Source organism: Onychostoma macrolepis, chromosome 06 (assembly GCF_012432095.1).
Source record: "Onychostoma macrolepis isolate SWU-2019 chromosome 06, ASM1243209v1, whole genome shotgun sequence".
NCBI lineage: Eukaryota > Metazoa > Chordata > Actinopteri > Cypriniformes > Cyprinidae > Onychostoma > Onychostoma macrolepis.
In genome coordinates, this window is record NC_081160.1 from 457,103 (window position 1) to 474,850 (window position 17,748).

The window sequence follows — 17,748 nt, forward strand, 5'->3', positions numbered from 1 at the left end:
TACATTAACAGATTAGACAGTCCGAATAAATAACAGATTTGAAGAGCTATATACGTTCAGATTTTATCATGCGAAGTTTATGCTAAGTTAAAGTAATTCCTACGATATGATTATTCATGGAGAATGGAGACAGAATGCAGTGTTAAAATACACACGAAATGCTCTAAATATGCTATATTTTTATTATTATTATTTTGACACTTTTGCAAAGGTACAACACAAGAATGCATGCCTACACGAGAGTAAAACAGAGAAACTAGGAGTCTGACCTCTAGTGAGCATTAATGAAGCGACAACCCTTTCGTTTTTTTCTATTTGTGTGATCTGATTATTCTTTATGGAATGGAAATAATGATCACACATGAAACCCTCAAGCATCAATTAAATCTCAGGAAAATCGTTTTATTGATATTATTTTGACACTTGGTACAAAACAAGAATGCATGTCGAGAGTAAAACAGAGTTATAAGAAACTGTAGGAATCTGATCTCTAGTGAACATTAATGAAGCGACAACCCTTTCGTTTCTCCTTTTCCTGCTTGTATGATCTGATTATTCATTATGGAATAGACAAAGAATGGCTAACATGAAATGCTCAAAATATTCTAGTCGAGCAAGCTTCTCAGGAACATCTTTTTATTATTTTGGCATTTGCAAAGGTTCACAGAATACATGCCTGCACAAGAGTACGCAAAGTTATAAGAAGCAGCCCTCTAGCGACAACAAACGAAGCAACACTCCTTTCATTCAGCATTATTCACTATATTTTAACACCATTGCTGAGCTCACATCCCTTCTGAGAGCAGTTTCTCTCTCATGTCCATCAGCTCTGCACAGCCGGCCTCAATCTGTCCTGCCACCTCGCGGATCTGCTGGGCAAAACTGGTCTTTGACTCTTTCTTGAGTTTCTGTGAATCTTCTTGGGTGAAGAAAAGATCCATGCCGCGGGCAAAGCCCTCAATCACGCCCGAGGACCTGCTCATCACGCACAGCGCCGTCGACGTTCCGTCGACTATCTTGACCAGCCGTGCAATCTTTGCGGATTTGACATTCACGCGCTCCAGCGTCAGCAGGTCATATTCTCGGAGTTTCCCCATCTCTGTGTTAATGTTGTTTAAGTAACCTTCAATGTCCTTCATCTCACTTTGGTAGTCCTTCAGGATTGTTTCCACTTTATTCCTGACCTGGTTTTTCTTGACTTTGTTGGTGATGGCGGCCGAGGCCCCGGTGACCCCGCCAGCGGCCGCGACCCCGACCCCGACCACCGTCATGGCCAGAGACGCTCCCAGGGTCACGGGGGACAGGAGGATCCCGGCCACGGCCGCCGCGCCGCCCACCGCTCCCGTGGCTCCTCCGGTGATGCCGGCGATCTTCACGCCTTTGTGCGTCTTATCCACGACTCCAGCCACCTCCTGCAGCTCAGCATGCTGTCTTTCTAGAGCACTTGCACAACTTGGCAGATGAGAAACAAAGAACTGAAGAGCGTTTGTGAAGCTTGCACTTGTGTGCATGAAGGACCTGCAGAGACAGAAGACAAATGAGAGTTGCAGCAGAAATGAAGCATGTTCTCGTGTTGGAACAGATGGCGAATGAATGAGTCAGTACCACATTTTATATATAAACACAGCGGTGGCCAAAATGATCAGAACACTAGTATCTTCAGCAGCTAGAAAATGGTTGTAAGTCAGTTATTTCTATCTTCTGCTGGAGTGTGTCAGGAGGAAATATCAGTTTACATTTCCACACATACATTTAGCCATTCACTGTAATAATCCAGAGAGATGTGATCTGATCATCATCAGTCTGTCTGCAGTGACATGAAGAACCAGAACAAACTGAGACTAAATCCAGAAGAACTGTTGCTTTCTAAAAGAGCCTACCGCTTATATAGACTCAAAACGTCTTCAGTTTTGTGGACATTCGCTCAGAGATCAGTCATTAGTCAGGTGACTACACAGCATCTGACCACTGGATTTACAAAAATCATTTTAGGTTTAAGAAGTGTTTCAACATTGCATCAATTACTGATTAACACATTCATTTTTATTTGAATGATCACTCAGGTATTTAACCATGTATTACTGTGTCTTTTGTCTGTCAAACACATTAAAATGCACAAATCCACGCTATATTTCATATTTACATAATGCAGAGATTCCCAAACCTTGTCATCTGAACCTCTTTCACCTAAAATACACCTAAAGATTTTAAGATATATATTTTAATAGTGAAGTATCACATTTGCATGTTCACGGTTCTCTGACGTTGGTTAACGGTCAGATGTCATGCAGGTAAGCAAATTAAATATCATATTTTTAGTGTTTTATTTGGATTGTTGTAATTTTAAAATGATTTATTTTAATTTGACATTTTTATGATTTAATTAATTATTAGGTTTTCATTACACTCACAAACCCCCTGCAGCCCCATTTGGGAAACCTTGACGTAATGTAATGTTTAATGCACTTCATGTTGTTAATTACAAGGAATGGAATATATTTTCTTATTATTTGTGTATTTTTATATCAATATGGTACAAGATTACCCCGTTTAAATCAATGTGATAAAAGAAAAAAAGTAGTTTGATTATATTCCCTAAAATGTGTAATGTAACGATTACGTTACTAACAACAATTTTTGTCATGCAATTGGAATCAGTAACGAACTACAATTTGTAATTATTCTAGCCAGCTCTATATAGATAAATAGACAGATCCCCGGTTTTGCGTCTCTGTTTGCAGTCAGATCATTTTAGCCGCTAAACTCCAGGAATGTTTTCAGTCCAATGAACCAGTAGGTGAATCCATCGAGCTCTGTCATATTCTGTGATTGTTTCTGAAGAGCGCGAGCCGTTGCGTGAAATGCAGACTGAAAACATCCCGCCGCTGATTGATACACAAACTACGTTTTCTTGGCTGGATAAAGCAAACCAGCTTCTCGCTAGTAAAGTTTTGTTGGATGAGGATTGCAATCAAGGTAAAGACGATGTTGTTTCCACACACATTCAGGATAATATATTGATTTGTCATGTGTGTGTTGCTGTGTTTAGTCATTCTGAATAGATCCGTGTGCTGTATATGCAGTCAGCTCAACTGTTTTTTGGCGTCTCCATGTGGTCCTGTTCGGTATCGCAACTTGTCTTGTCTACTGAACACATACTATACACTATTAATTCTGTAATGTTTTTTATTTTCATGTGTGCTTTGGTGTCCACAAATGTATTAATTATATTACTTTGGTGTCTCACTCTTACAAATCTACACCCCCTCCAGAAGTCTGAGATCTGTAAGTTAAGCAACGCCTCGTGGTACCATCACAGAGAGACACTTTCCAGAACATTTTTGTTTACTGTATATTTATATATATATATATATATAACAGATGAAGAATGTGTATATTTATATATATATATATATATATCTGTATGGCTTCACTTTACCTGAAGTCCGAATCTGAAACCACTGCAGATTCTCCTGAAGTAAATAAAAACAATTTTCTTTTTCAATGTCTTAGTAGCAGAAAGTGTGGAAATTGAAAAAATGATGCCCACTTTTCAAGTTACAGGAAAAATAATTCAGCCTTATTTATTATTCCAATGTCTATTGGAAAACAAAGCTGGTACTAGAAGGTTAAAAATTGCTGATTACAAGTTCTTCATCGTGAGCTCATAAAGCTACTCAAATTATAGACAAAGACATTAATATCATTCAATAGAGGTGATACAATGTTGCATTAAGTATTCTGTGTAATTTGCCTCTTACTCGAAATGTTTCCCTTCTGAAAGCATTTCTTGACCTGATGGAAAGAGAGCAAAGCTTCAGTCTTTATTATTCAGATATAGTGACTCACACTTGAAAATACTAAATATCAAATCGAATGTCATTTATTATTTAAAAATAAATGAAGGCAGAGGTTTGTGCTTAGTTAGCGGATGATGTTGCTATGTGAATCTCTACACCAGAACTTCATAAATCCAATAAAAACCACCAAAACACCAGCTGATTCAAACACGAAGAAAAGTGGTGTATAAGAGACCCTGCAGACACAGACACTTGATCTGATGATCTGTGACTGAAGTCAACAAATATATGTATATTTTACTATCTTTTCTAAAGGCTTCTCAGAATCACAAGGACATGCTTCAGGAAGGTAAATCACACACAGACAGAGTTCATACCTGCGGCTCGTTGCTCTGAAGCCGTTTAACCAAACAATCCTCCAGAGCTGCTTTGATATTGATATTCTTCTGCATTTTGAGACGGAAACACACAATGCTGGGATGAAAAGTCATCAAAATATCAGCATTATGGGTCATATGCTTTAGATCGTGTTTGTAAGAAAATGCTCCTGTCGAGGTACCTCAGAGCAGCGAGGTTCACGAGGTTTAGTGCTCGGATGTGGAACGTGTTTCTCATTCAGATTCTCTGTCTTCAATGACATGCAGAAACACACACAAGAACTCTTTTAAAAACATCTCAAAGCAGAACCTTTCATTAATGATGCACAAGAAACTCAACTATTATGGAAGTGAGGTTTTCTTTCATGTCTGAGGTGCTTTACCTCGGTCGCTCCACTGGAGCAGTCCAGTCCGGTCTGATGCGGTCCAGGGTCCAGCGGGGGGGGCTCTCCTTCCTCAGCAACCTCATTCATCCCCACCAGCTGCAACCAGAACCATCAACATCTTCACGAGACAATCATTCAGAGCAAAGTAAGAGTGGTTTAACAGCCTGACCGGTTCCACCGCTCTTTCAGCTCATCGTTCTGTCAGCAGAAAGCCTTTCACTTTCACAATCTTTAACAGCCATCATCACGGTCTGTTTGATTTGAATATTCTTAAATATGCCGATAATCAATGAAGATTATCGATGCTCTCACCTTGCGGGCCCCTGGAGCCGATCGAGGAGCAGGTTTAGGAGCAGGTTTCTGAAGAACAGAACGGAAATCATTCAGAACGACAGCAGTCACGCATCTCCAAACCGCTGGAGCAACCTGATCTTCAGGGCTTCGGTCAAAGATTGAGCCCAATGACCTAAAGCCCATCAGAACGAAACCCCAGCGATAAAAGCAGCTAGTGCTTAGATTCATTTGGGTTTCCTTCTTCTCTTTTAGTTTTTAATTAGTAGTTCATTGAAAATATGACACAGATCCATTTGGCATTTGTAAATTACCAAATTGGTTCTCATGAGAATACTGTAATAAATATATAACGAGACATTCAAATATTATCTATCGTTATCATATTAATTATCCTTGCCAGTGGAAACACACAGAGTTAGACTGGTTTATACGAGTGAAATCACTTACTTTGTCCATCTTCTGCGGATGTTCAGTGAGTGTGAGACGGATCCGCTCGAAGGAATCTGATGCTCTGCTTTCACTTACAACACAATCAAGCGTTTATAAATGTCATGTGTCAGTTTATTTTTGAATTCATAGTTTAAATACCTATATATAGAAGAGTTTCTTTAATTAAACTTGAAGAACCAGTAAGGACTGGTTTAGTGGCTTGAGAATTAAAGATTTTTTTTTGAGTTCACATGTGTAGCTTCGAGAGCATCTTTATGTTTGTGTACTACAAGATGGAAAAATATACTTAAAATAAACACATTTGATATTCACACTCTTAAAAACATAGGTTCTTTATTGCTCCGGGTGTGTGTTCGCAGTCTGTGTGTGTGTTTACTAATCACTGGAATGTGCACAGATTCAGAGTATGGCACACACATCACGTCACTTTCACTTGTCAATAAAATCCTTAGAACCTGTCTATTCCACAAAACGTTCTTTGGATTTATAAAAAATTTTGTTTTAACAAATGGTTTTTGGGGAATCAAATAAAGTTCTTCTGTGGCATCACTGGGGCGAATCCACAAAGTGTCCAATAAAATGTTCCGTATGATGAGAATGTCTCATAAAATAAAGGTTTTAAAAGGGTTTTTTTTCACAGCGATGCAACAGAGGAACCATTTTTGGTTCCTGAAAACACTTTCAGCGATCAGAACATTTTAATAATCTAAAGAACCTATTTCCAATATCATTTTTCCTCTTTCCATGGATGTTAAAGGTCCTTCACGGAACCACTGATGCTCATGAGGAACCTTTGTTTTGTGAGGCCATAAACTCTTGAAATGAGCCTGTTTCAATCAGAAATGACGTCAGCGCAGGGTACAGTTAGTTCCGCTACAGGTCTGCACATATTATATTAGTATGCCCTTTTCTCAAATAATGCTTCTTACCTTTTCTGTTAATTAATCTACTAATTTACCTTCGTCATTTCCCTCAAATCACCACTTCATGATAAATTACTTAAAAATGACAACATTTATGTCCAGATGCACATATTTTCCAAGAATAGGCCACGTTAAATAAAGCATATTAAACTCAACGCAACAATGTAATGCGATACAATAGGAATAAAGTCATGAATCCGAGTCATCTCTTGTTTAATATTTAATTTCCCAGTGCACATTATACAAAGTACCGGCAGTTCAAGCATTTTCATAATCTCTAATTTGTATAAGAAGACTTTGATTCTCAAACTCATTCTTGTTAAGTACGGCCGCCGTTGTCACCGGAAAAACGTTTTCCCTGCAAGCGCCGGTCCGGAAGCCAGGAACACGGAAGTGTGAAAAAGTGAATCAGAGCTGTGGACTTCCTGATTCAGTCGGAAGCATGTCGTGTGATGGGCTCTTTAGCAGAGCCGCTCTCACTGGAACATGTTTTTGATGCGTATGAGCTGGTCAATGTTCTCTTTGAGTTTCAGAGCCACCTCTCGGATCTTAGCGGCGAACAAGCTCTCCGAGCCCTTCTTCAGCCTCTGCGCGTCGTCTTTAGTGAAGTACGAATCCAGATCGGCGGTGAACGCCTGGACGGCACGAGTGTTTTCGCTCAGAGCATCGATGACGTCTGAGTTTCCGAGCCGCTCTGCCAGCTTCAGCACATCTGCGGCGCCGGCCCCGAGCTCCGGTCTCCTCAGACGCTTCACCTCACCGATGATGAACTTCAGACACTCCTCCACGTCCTCCATCTGGGTCTGGTAGCTCCGGAGGATTTTCTCCACCTTCCTCCGGTCCTGAGTCTTTCTGACTTTCTTGCTGATGGCAGCTGATGCTCCGGTGACGCCTCCGGCCGCAGCCACACCGACGCCGATCCCCGCCACGGCCAGCGAGGCTCCGAAGGTCACCGGCGCCAGAGCGATGCCCGCCACTACGGCTGCGGTTCCGATGGCCCCCGTGGTGCCGCCCGTGATGCCTGCGATGCGCGTTTTCTTCAGCATCTTGTCCAGTTCGTCGGCGATGCAGTTGAGCTGGGTGATGAAGTTCATCATGCTGGTGCCGCGGTGAAACAGAACGTGCTGGTAGAGCTGAACTCCTGACCGGATCCGCTGAACCCGTCTGGAAGAGAAAGCAGACGGACACTGAAGCGGCCGCGTTTGACAGAAGAACAGAATAAAGCGTTCAGGTTACCTGCTCTGATCCTCCTGCTGCTCATGATCACACAGATCTTCCCGACCTACAGGACAAACACATCCACATCATCCAGACAAGAAAAGAATAAAAAGTATTGCATTACTTTACTAGTTACGTGAAAAAAGTTATCTGATTATGTAACATCTCGTTTACGTTCCCTCTGAAGGATACCGATGAATTGGGAATCCCTACCAAAGCGCCACAGGCGCTGCCCCTTCCAGTGTCCTGTGTTAGAGAGCAGGCCAGGGCTCGCACCAGGCAGGTCAGTTCTATTTTGAACATTAATGTTGTGGAAGCCCCATCCTTCCTGAAGGAGGTTTCAGGCACTCACACATGTGGATAACCGCTTAGGTACACTTCGGAGATTTAGAGGTGGTTATTACGGTGGCCGGAAAGTGCATAACAACATTACAAAGTGTGAAACACTTTTACGAAGCTCGAGACAAATTTACATTTTAGAAAACAAATTAACAAGACGCAAAACACTTTTACCAGTCCCGAAACAAATTTACAATGACAGATTCTTCACGGAAAGGGAATGTACCACACACCGGAAGTGACGCGGTGAAAGGTGGTGTTGTTGGTGAGCGTGGTAAATTCGTGTTGTGGTTGTGGAGTAAATGCCGTAAATAAAGTTTATGGTGACCGAACATGGACTGCGGCCGAGGGATGTTTTGCCCGTTTTGTAGTGATGTAAAAATGAAGCTTTGCGAAGCACCGAGGCTTCCCCTCAACTGTATCGTAAAAAGGTTCATTACCAAGCTTTTCTAAACGATGCACACTAACGACATCTTGTGGTCAAAAGGTGGAAATAGCTGCCTTTGTGTCCCAGACGACCCAGCCATTTTTGGATTGTTTCAGATAATAAATCAGTTTGTGCTATGAAAATAAAACAAAGAAAGTATTAACGCTATATAAATTAATCTTTTATATGTCAGTCATTGTTTTACACAATATATGAATAAATGAGTGAATAAATTTGTGGAAAAAACAGGCAAGAATATATGATATGCATAAATGATCAAAATAAAAGAAGATTATCAGAATGGTCAGCTGAAGTGATTGTGAAGCGGGAATTAATACAAAATGAACATGCACAAAACTACACATGTATATATTTATTCGTATATTGATTCATTCTTATCAAAGAAGTGAGTGACTGCGCAAGCGGATCGCGTTATTTGAAACAGAATACGAAGCAGTCACGTGGTTGTGTGCGAAAACGAAGCTTCTGACGTCACAGATCACGTGGTTTTGGCAAAATGAATCAAGCTCCGGTACAGTGCTTCACTGCCAGATGCTTCGTTTTTTGATACAGGCTTCGAAGCCTCGGTGTCGAACGTCACATCACTACCGTTTTGTGGCAAACACACTTCTTTGATATAAAAAGAATGTACATACATACTTAAATATTAAGAAAAACGCCTTTAAAGTTGTCCAAATGAAGTTCTTAGCAATGCATATTACTAATCAAAAATTAAGTTTCGATATATTTATGGTAGGAAATTTACAAAATATATTCATGGAACATGATCTTTACTTAATGATTTTTGGCATAAAAGAAAAATTTATAATTTTGACCCATACAATGTATTGTTGGCTATTGGTACAAATATATCCATGCTTCTGCCTGTTTGAGGTGAGAGCACAGGAGGATACCGCTCAACACGAAGCTCTACAAACATCTGTCAGCGAGGCGCCCGGCGTCAGCGCCCAAGAAGATGCAATACTCCTCGTGGAGTGAGCTCGCAACCTGAGCGGGCAAGGCACGTCTTGTGGTACAGACGCAATGTCGTCTTTAAAAAGACGTGCCACCCTTGAATACTTTTTCAGGGAAAGAAATCAACGTGACGTTGAGAGTGACCGACTGAAAGGGAACTCGCGTTACTTATGTGTTCCCCACAACACTGCTGATAATAAGCGAATCAGAGCAGCAAATCAGCATATTAGAAAGATGAGCAAAATGAGTGATCATGAATCATTAATACACAACTATAACCTGTTTTAGCAAGTTGATGTTCTCATTTCATCAACATTTTTTCATATTTTTTAACCCTTGTGTGTCAGAAAAACAATGGTCATAAAAGTATTATATATTAATATTTATTTCCACTTTCACTAACATAGTGATAATTAGGACTGGTGTCGGTAAAAAGATCTATCAAAAATGAATTCATTTTCAGAATTCGAACCTTAAAATGCCAGTTTATTCACCTAATGCCACTGCTGAAAAAATTATAATAATAATAATTAAAAAAAATATATTCTTGTATGCTAAGCAGATTTTTATTCTTTTTTTTGGGGGGGGGGGGGGGTATTATAGTCTTGGATGTCAATAATTAGAAATAACATTTTGATGCAATATTATTTCGTGCAGTGTCAGATTTTTACCATTCACACAGATTTCTCAGTACATACAAACTGTGTAAAACTGATTTACGAAAGGAAATGAGAATGAAATTACAATACAAATACACATTTTTGACAGAATGTATGCTGTTTGCATTAACAGTCAAAATGCTAAAAAAAAAGTTCCTAAGGATGCACAAGAGTTAAATAGACCCAACAGAGAAGAGAAACCTGCGAGGAGCCTCGAGATGTTTTCTTACCTGCCAGCAGCCCATTTCTGACGTGCAAACCTCCATCTGACTCCTAACGAGACAAAACCATCATCAAACCTGCTGTCAGCATCGCTCATGTGGATATAAGAGAGAGCGGAGACACTTTACCGTCAAACCGGAGGATGAGAAACGCTTCCCCTGCGCTGCACAATCATCTCCTCCATCCTGGAGATTCACAGATGAATTATTAGTCGTTCAGTGAATAAATACAAAATAAAGCAGCTTCTAAAAGAATCTGGACACTTCAGTCACACATCAAAATGCATTAATGTCATTAGAGACAAAATATCAAAGCAAGAATTGATATGACTTGCAAAGAAACATAAAAACAAAACATTTTAAAACAGACATCTGATAAAAAGAGAGAAGACCTGACGCTGGTCCAGCAGCGCTGAGATCTCCTCGTACAGGCCCGGGCTGGGGTCAGTTCTGACGGGTTCTGACGCAGCGGGACGGGGGGGAATCGGAGGTGACCGGATCTCTATGATATTGTCATACAGTGGAGGAACGTCACATGAGCGTGTGGATAGACTGTGTTTGACAGGTTTTTTGGGTACTGGCGGCGGCTTCACCTGAGACAAAATAATCATCAGCATTCAGAAGCAATAGTGAAAACATTATGAATATCCGCTGTGGGTTTACATCTCTTTCTTGACTGCTGTCATACACAAAACTGCCAGAGATGGAGAACACAACGAGGTCATTCACTCCGTATCATATACAGAATACTGTAGAGTACAGGCTTAACACTCTGGGGTCCGTAAGATTTGAATGCATCAAGGACACATATTAAATTAATCAAAAGTGCCAGTAAAGACATTAATGATGTTACAAAAGATTTCTATTTCACATAAATGCTGTTCTTTTGAACTTTCTGTTCATCTGTGAATCCTGAAAAATAAAACGAATCATGGTTTCCACAAAATGTTTCTCGAGCAGCAAATCAGCATATTAGAATGATTTCTGAAGATCATGTGACGCTGAAGACTGCAGTAATGATGCTGAAAATGATTTCTTATTTAATATTTTTGTCTTGTTTTCTAGTATAAATAAATATCTAAAACTTCTTGAATCAAGATGCATTTACTTGACCAAAGAAGATATTGAGTCTTGTTTTTTATTTAAAATAAATAAATAAAACAAGCAAAAATATCTGCCAGTGGGGTAAGAAAAATAACCTTAATTTAAAGGCTAAACAAGATTTTTTTTTCTTGCCCTACTGGCAGATATTTTTGCCTGATTTAATAAAATTTTGACTTTTTTTTTTCAGAATATCTTGTAAAGTAAATTCATCTTTACTCAAGAATTTTTAGATGCTATACTAAAAAACAAAGCAAAAATACTAAGAAAATCATTTTTTGCAGTGATGCTAAACATTCAGCTTTGATCACAACAATCAATTGCTTTTTAACAAACACAGAAAACACTTGATTTAAATTGCAATAAAATTTCAGTTTTTACTGTATTTTAGATCAAATAAACGCAGCTCAGGTGAGCAGAGAAACATTATGAAGTGGCACCGACCCCCGAGGTTCGATCTGGAGCTGCAGCGCTGGAGCGAGGCTTTACTCCGTCAGGCAGCAGCTGCACATACAGAGGGTCACAGTGATGGTCAGCGTGAGCCGCCGCTGCGCCGGACGAGGACGGACGACCATCAGAACGCAGCATGATCCTCCTGAGAGAACAATATATGCTTCTTTACTTCCTAACATGAAGCTCTGAATCAAACGCGTCTCCTGAACCTCTGTCTGAGCTCACTGAGACACAGATGGACTCGTCTGTCCAGACGCTCCGCATTCTTCTGCTGGATCCGCGTGTGCAGGCGCGGGTTTAGTTTCACATCAGGGTTTAGTCGACTACACACAATGCTTTTCCTCTGAATTTATTCATTTTGAAAGTGATGGAGTGATATAAAGACGGAGGAGAAACGAAAAACATTTGCTGCATCAAACATTTATAATGTTACAAAAGATTTCTATTTCAGATAAATGCTGTTCTTTTGAACTTTATATTCATCAAAGAAACCTGAACAAATTCTACTCAGCTGTTTTCAACATAAATGTTTTTTGAGCAGCAAATCAGAATATTAAAATGATTTCTGAAGGATCACGTGACTGAGCAGAAGAGACTTCTTTCAAATCTTGCTGTTCAGATGCTTTTGACGGCTACAAAAATGATCATAATGTCTTTGTTAAAACCGATGTTTCTTTCAGTTGTTGAACACAAAATAAGACATATTTTGAATAATGTGCAGCCACACACAGTATTTTTTCCATACTACAGAAGTCAATGGGTGCCGTCAACTGTTTATTCACCAACATTCTTCAAAATATCTTGTTTTGTGTTCCTCAGAAGAAAGAAACTCATACAGGTTTGAAACTGAAAGATGATAATTGTCAGTTTTGGGTGAACTATGGCTTTAATCAACACTTGGAAAAACAAGCAGGTTGATGGTTTTAATCACAGTCTCTGCACTCGGTTCACACGAGTAACTTTCAGTTTTACAGCAGCAGTATCACACACGTCTCTGCTTTCGTTTCCATTTATTCATTCTTTATTTTTCAAAATACAAAGATTTCTAAAGAAAAGTTCGACATCAGTCTGTTATTGAGTCCGAGATGATTCCAGACAGAAGCGTTATTGTCCCACGGCACACATCGGCTCCAGACCTCAGAGATTTGAGAAATATTCCTTCTGGAACTTCTGGAAGTCCTTCTCAGTGAAGACTGATTTCTCCTCCGGTTTGGAGACGGGCGGATCGGGCCGATGACAGGCGCGGCGACCCGAATGCTGCTGGACGATCTAAAGAGAAACACACGATATCTCGTCACACATCATCCCTGACAGAACCTGTGTGTGTGACCTGATGAAGCTGGAGGAGACTCAGACCGCTCTCGTGTCTCTGCTCGGTGTTTTACTATCAGCGCCCAGGAAATACTGCAGATTGGACTTCAGCTGACTCTTCTTCTGCTTCTTTCTGTATTCGTCTGCGGAAAACACAGACAATCATCAGCTGCACGAGAATCTGAAGCAGAGCAGGTCACATTAATGTTGGTCTGCTCAACCTGAACAGAGCGAACGAGGAGCTTTGAGCAGGTTTACAGAGGCTTGACTGGATTCAGGGGTCTTTGGGCAGGTTTTAAGTAGGTTTGAGATCGTCTGAGCTAGTTTTAGGGGTTTAAGCAGGTTTTAAGTAGGTTTGAGATCGTCTGAGCTAGTTTTAGGGGTTTTGAGCAGGTTTTAAGTAGGTTTGAGATCGTCTGAGCTAGTTTTAGGGGTTTAAGCAGGTTTTAAGTAGGTTTGAGATCGTCTGAGCTAGTTTTAGGGGTTTTGAGCAGGTTTTAAGTAGGTTTGAGATTATCTGAGCTGGTTTGAGGGGGTTTAAGCAGGTTTTAAGTAGGTTTGAGATCGTCTGAGCTGGTTTGAGGGGTTCTGAGCAGGTTTTAAGTAGGTTTGAGATCATCTGAGCTGGTTTGTTGGCGTTTAAGCAGGTTAGAGATCATCTGAGCTGGTTTGAGGGGTTTAAGCAGGTTTTAAGTAGGTTTGAGATCATCTGAGCTGGTTTGAGGGGGTTTAAGCAGGTTTTAAGTAGGTTTGAGATTATCTGAGCTGGTTTGAGGGGGTTTAAGCAGGTTTTAAGTAGGTTTGAGATTATCTGAGCTGGTTTGTTGGCGCTTAAGCAGGTTTTAAGTAGGTTTGAGATTATCTGAGCTGGTTTGTTGGCGTTTAAGCAGGTTAGAGATCATCTGAGCTGGTTTGAGGGGGGTTTAAGCAGGTTTTAAGTAGGTTTGAGATCATCTGAGCTGGTTTGAGGGAATTTAAGCAGGTTTTAAGTAGGTTTGAGATCATCTGAGCTGGTTTGTAGGGGTTTAAGCAGGTTTTAAGTAGGTTTGAGATCATCTGAGCTGGTTTGAGGGGTTTAAGCAGGTTTTAAGTAGGTTTGAGATCATCTGAGCTGGTTTGTTGGCGTTTAAGCAGGTTTTAAGTAGGTTTGAGATCGTCTGAGCTGGTTTGAGGGGTTCTGAGCAGGTTTTAAGTAGGTTTGAGATTGTCTCAGCAGGTTTGAGGAGTTTTGAGGAGGTCAGACTCACCCAGAGCAGACCGGATGTGTTTGTCTTTGACAGTGTTTTTGCTCCGCGCTGGTCCTCCGGGTCGCTGCAGCTGCCGGATCCGCTTCTGAACGCCCTGCTTCTCGCTGCTGATCTGCTCCATCAGCACAAACTTACGAGAGATGCTCTTCTTTTGCTTACGCTTCACTCCATCTGCAAGGAGACGTATATAACAACTTTTTTAAATACACATCACTTTGCCTTCTAGTGATTGGGAGAATGAACCTTTTCGAAGCTTTGAATCAATTGCGTCGCAAAATGATTCACTGTTTCGAAGCGCTCGATGCATCACATGCTGGTGACACCTGCTGGTCAAGTGTGTAAATGCAACAAAAACTCGGACTAAAACGTGTAAAAACAGCTTTTAAAAACCCATCGCAAATGCTTTTTATTAAAAGTATAATACATTAAATGCTATAAAAATAATAAAATACCATTAAATATGGTGTCTGTATAATATGTGGTTTTTTAAATATTTTATATTAATTTGCAGGATTTGTTTTGTTTGTTTTATGGAGAGCTTGTATATAGAGGCCAGTAAGCCACTTTTAACTTTAAAGTTGTCCAAATGTAGTTCTTAGCAATGCATATTACTAATCAACAATTAAGTTTTGATATATTTACGGTAGGAAATGTACAAAATATTTTCATGGAACATGATCTTTACTTAATATCCTAATGATTTTTGTCATAAAAGCAGCATGTATAATTGTGACCCATACAATGTATTGTTGGCTATTGCTACAAATATAGCTGCTGCTTATGACTGCTTCTGTGCTCCAGGGACACAAATGATTCACAAAAGTTTCGAAGCTTCACAAACAAATACAGACTTTAGTCGTCTAATTACCTTTCTCGCTGAATAATTCAAGCCCTCTTCGGATCACAGATGCTGACATGTTCAGATTGATGAACGAGGCGAAAATAAACACAGTGTAGAGAGAAGCGTTCAGTGTGTTCGTGCCACGCGACTCGAGCGGAAACACGAGCTGCTGCAGAAGAGTTCCGCCTTCAGCTCCGGCCGTGTGTTTGTGAATCAGATGAGAACCTTCTTCTTCTTCTTGAAATTTATTGGCGGTTGACAAACAACAAAATGGTGTATTTCCGCCACCAACTGGTATGGAGTGTGGATCAAAATAACCTACTACCTTACCTTTTTTTAAATTTTATTTTTTATATTCTCTCCCACAAATTTGTTATTTTAAGGTACTGAAAAATAAAACGATAGCATTAATTTCTCAAGTTATTTTGTAATATATCTCTCATTATAAATAGAATTTTTTTTTCTAAATTTTGCATTAGAATCCTTCTTTCATTTTCATATTTCTGACAGCAGAAAATAACATGTTCCACTGATTCTTCTTGCCCACAAAATTCACACCTTCCCGTGTCATGTTTACCCATTTTATAAAGTGTACCATATCGTTGATATGACTATCATCTCTCCCACTTTCCTTTGAATTCTGTAAAACATCGACCTTTTTACTCCTTTTCCGTTGTTTTCCCCTTTCCTTCAGTCTTTTCTTAACAACACTCTTGATTTCACTCTTACTTAGATTAACAATTAAGTCAATGTCGTTGTTTTTAACTGCTTCTTTATCTCCATCATTCTGTATAACGTTTGCATTATTTCCATTAAAATGTCTGGTCTAGTAAACTAGCCAATGACGCACATGAATCTGAACAAATAACTGATTTCAAAGCTCTTCTATCACTGTATTGCTAATAACAGTGCGATCATGTCTCCTGTATAAACACATAACTCATCACGGATCCTTTTCCGTACCGATAAATGATATTCAGGAACAGTAAACGCTGCTCTGTTGTCTAAACTCTTCGATGCATCTGTGTAGATCTGAACATAGCTGCGGTACTCATTAATATATTTCTGCACATTATATAAATTACACTCCTTACCCTTGTTTTTCTGCTGTATATTACCCCAATAATTCACTGACAGCTTCTCATTTCTAACGCCGTCTCAAGCTGTAGTGCTGTAATTGGTGTAGTTTTTATAGCTCCACACCTGATGCTGTATATTATTTAACTTCTTAATAGATGTTTCTGCTGCTGATCCATAAACCACACAACCATCATCTAACACGGATCTGACCGATCTGACCACTATACATGGCCTTTAAAGCCATCCTATCTGCCCCCATTCCCTGCCAACTGAACACCTCATATCCAGACCGTCAAATACATCAGTTATCATTATAGAAAACAATAAAGGGCTCACTATTCTTGCTTGTGGAGCTCCATTTTCAATCACAAACTTTTCTGAATAACTGTTTTCTATTCTCACTTTTATTGCTCTCCCTGATAAAAAATTCTTGAGCTTTGATACCTAACTTACATAATTTGATTAACAACCCTTCTTTCACTGATTTACTCGGCGATTTAAAACAGTGCGTTGAGTATAGTACAATATTTCTTTCTACTACTATTTCATTGACATTATTAATGAAAGCTTTTGGAATTGGATCAGTTTTCTAACCTTTAAAATCTCAGACTCACACATCATATCAGCATTTAACAAAACTGATAAAAATGTGTCTCAATAATTCTTGCCTCATTCTTAAGTTGTGATAAACATCTTGTGATTTTATTTCAGCTCATCTTGGGATTTTTGATCTTAGTGTTGTAATATCACAGTCCCTGACAGTGTTTCAATCCAAGCTTTCAACAGAAGTGTCAAAACGAAAGAGATTTTGAGCAGAATCCCCAGAGTTTCTGTTTTACTACTAAAGCTTGGTTTATTATTGAGATTTAGGAGACTGCAAACACATCTGGAGGCTGTAAGTTAAAAGTTAACTGAATGCATTTACAATCTGACAAATACCGTAAATAGATATATTTCAAATAACTGTTTCAAATGTAAATGCAACAATAGCATAAATGATTTATAATGCATTTTTATAACAGCTTTTGCCAACTGCATTTTGTTGCTAATCGTGCGGAAGAATTAAAAGCAGACAGAAGAACTATCAGTCTTCAGTAATTCAGAACAATCGTGTCCAAATGTTCACTTAATCATATAAAATATGTATACGCTGTCATACCTTGTTTGTTGTCACAATCATAAAATTGTGACTTTAGATAATTCTGAGGTTAAATACAGATTTTAAATCTCAACAAGATCTAGTTTAATAGCTATTATACTGTTTTTCTGGTTTTTTGCCTATAGGCTATCTCTGGCATCTAATGCCTTGGAAAAATAAAGCAAACACATAAACCCAGATAGGAAATCACACAGTTATGGAATAAGCATGAAAGCATAAGCTCCTGAGAGATTGGTGTCTGGTCTTTTAGAGCAGCCGATGAAATTTGGGAAAGATATCAATCAAATCTGTAGCCTATGTGTGTGAAAATGTTCAGATGTAACCGTCTTTGTAATCATTAACGTTTTCATTAGTAACTGTAATTTAATTGCGTATTTCATGTTACAGTTCCATGTATTGTGCAGTGAAGTAATAGCGGCTCCTCCGCAGCACTGATGGTGTCAGCAGCAGGGGGCGCCAGAGGCTCCGAATCCGACACAAATGCACG

General features: G+C 39.4%; 3 protein-coding genes across 7 annotated transcripts; all 3 read right to left on the reverse strand.

Moving 5' to 3' along the window:
• Positions 1–125: 125 nt before the first annotated feature.
• Positions 126–5,357, reverse strand: LOC131542641 (apolipoprotein L3-like). Of its 5 annotated transcripts, none has more exons than XM_058779503.1 (8): positions 5,305–5,357; positions 4,876–4,923; positions 4,561–4,659; positions 4,360–4,428; positions 4,178–4,246; positions 3,762–3,795; positions 3,440–3,473; positions 126–1,518 (listed from the first exon to the last, which is right to left on the reverse strand). In XM_058779503.1, exons 1-8 carry the CDS (start codon positions 5,311–5,313, stop codon positions 786–788), a joined length of 1,095 nt encoding a protein of 364 aa, XP_058635486.1. In that variant the 5' UTR covers positions 5,314–5,357; the 3' UTR covers positions 126–785. The 5 variants fall into 5 exon arrangements, with proteins under 5 accessions (XP_058635486.1, XP_058635487.1, XP_058635488.1 ...); XM_058779504.1 differs by having other exon boundaries at positions 4,561–4,761; positions 5,305–5,353; XM_058779505.1 differs by having other exon boundaries at positions 4,561–4,681; positions 5,305–5,341.
• Positions 5,358–6,442: 1,085 nt separating this feature from the next.
• Positions 6,443–12,199, reverse strand: LOC131543105 (apolipoprotein L6-like). The gene is made up of 6 exons (XM_058780336.1): positions 11,615–12,199; positions 10,462–10,662; positions 10,199–10,255; positions 10,079–10,121; positions 7,467–7,512; positions 6,443–7,394 (listed from the first exon to the last, which is right to left on the reverse strand). Exons 1-6 carry the CDS (start codon positions 11,756–11,758, stop codon positions 6,707–6,709), a joined length of 1,179 nt encoding a protein of 392 aa, XP_058636319.1. The 5' UTR covers positions 11,759–12,199; the 3' UTR covers positions 6,443–6,706.
• A 347-nt stretch (positions 12,200–12,546) lies between these two features.
• Positions 12,547–15,240, reverse strand: rps19bp1 (ribosomal protein S19 binding protein 1). The gene is made up of 4 exons (XM_058780337.1): positions 15,050–15,240; positions 14,182–14,352; positions 12,980–13,077; positions 12,547–12,892 (listed from the first exon to the last, which is right to left on the reverse strand). The coding sequence occupies exons 1-4, from the start codon at positions 15,096–15,098 to the stop codon at positions 12,761–12,763; spliced, it is 450 nt and encodes a 149-aa protein (XP_058636320.1). The 5' UTR covers positions 15,099–15,240; the 3' UTR covers positions 12,547–12,760.
• Between the last annotated feature and the right edge of the window lie 2,508 nt (positions 15,241–17,748).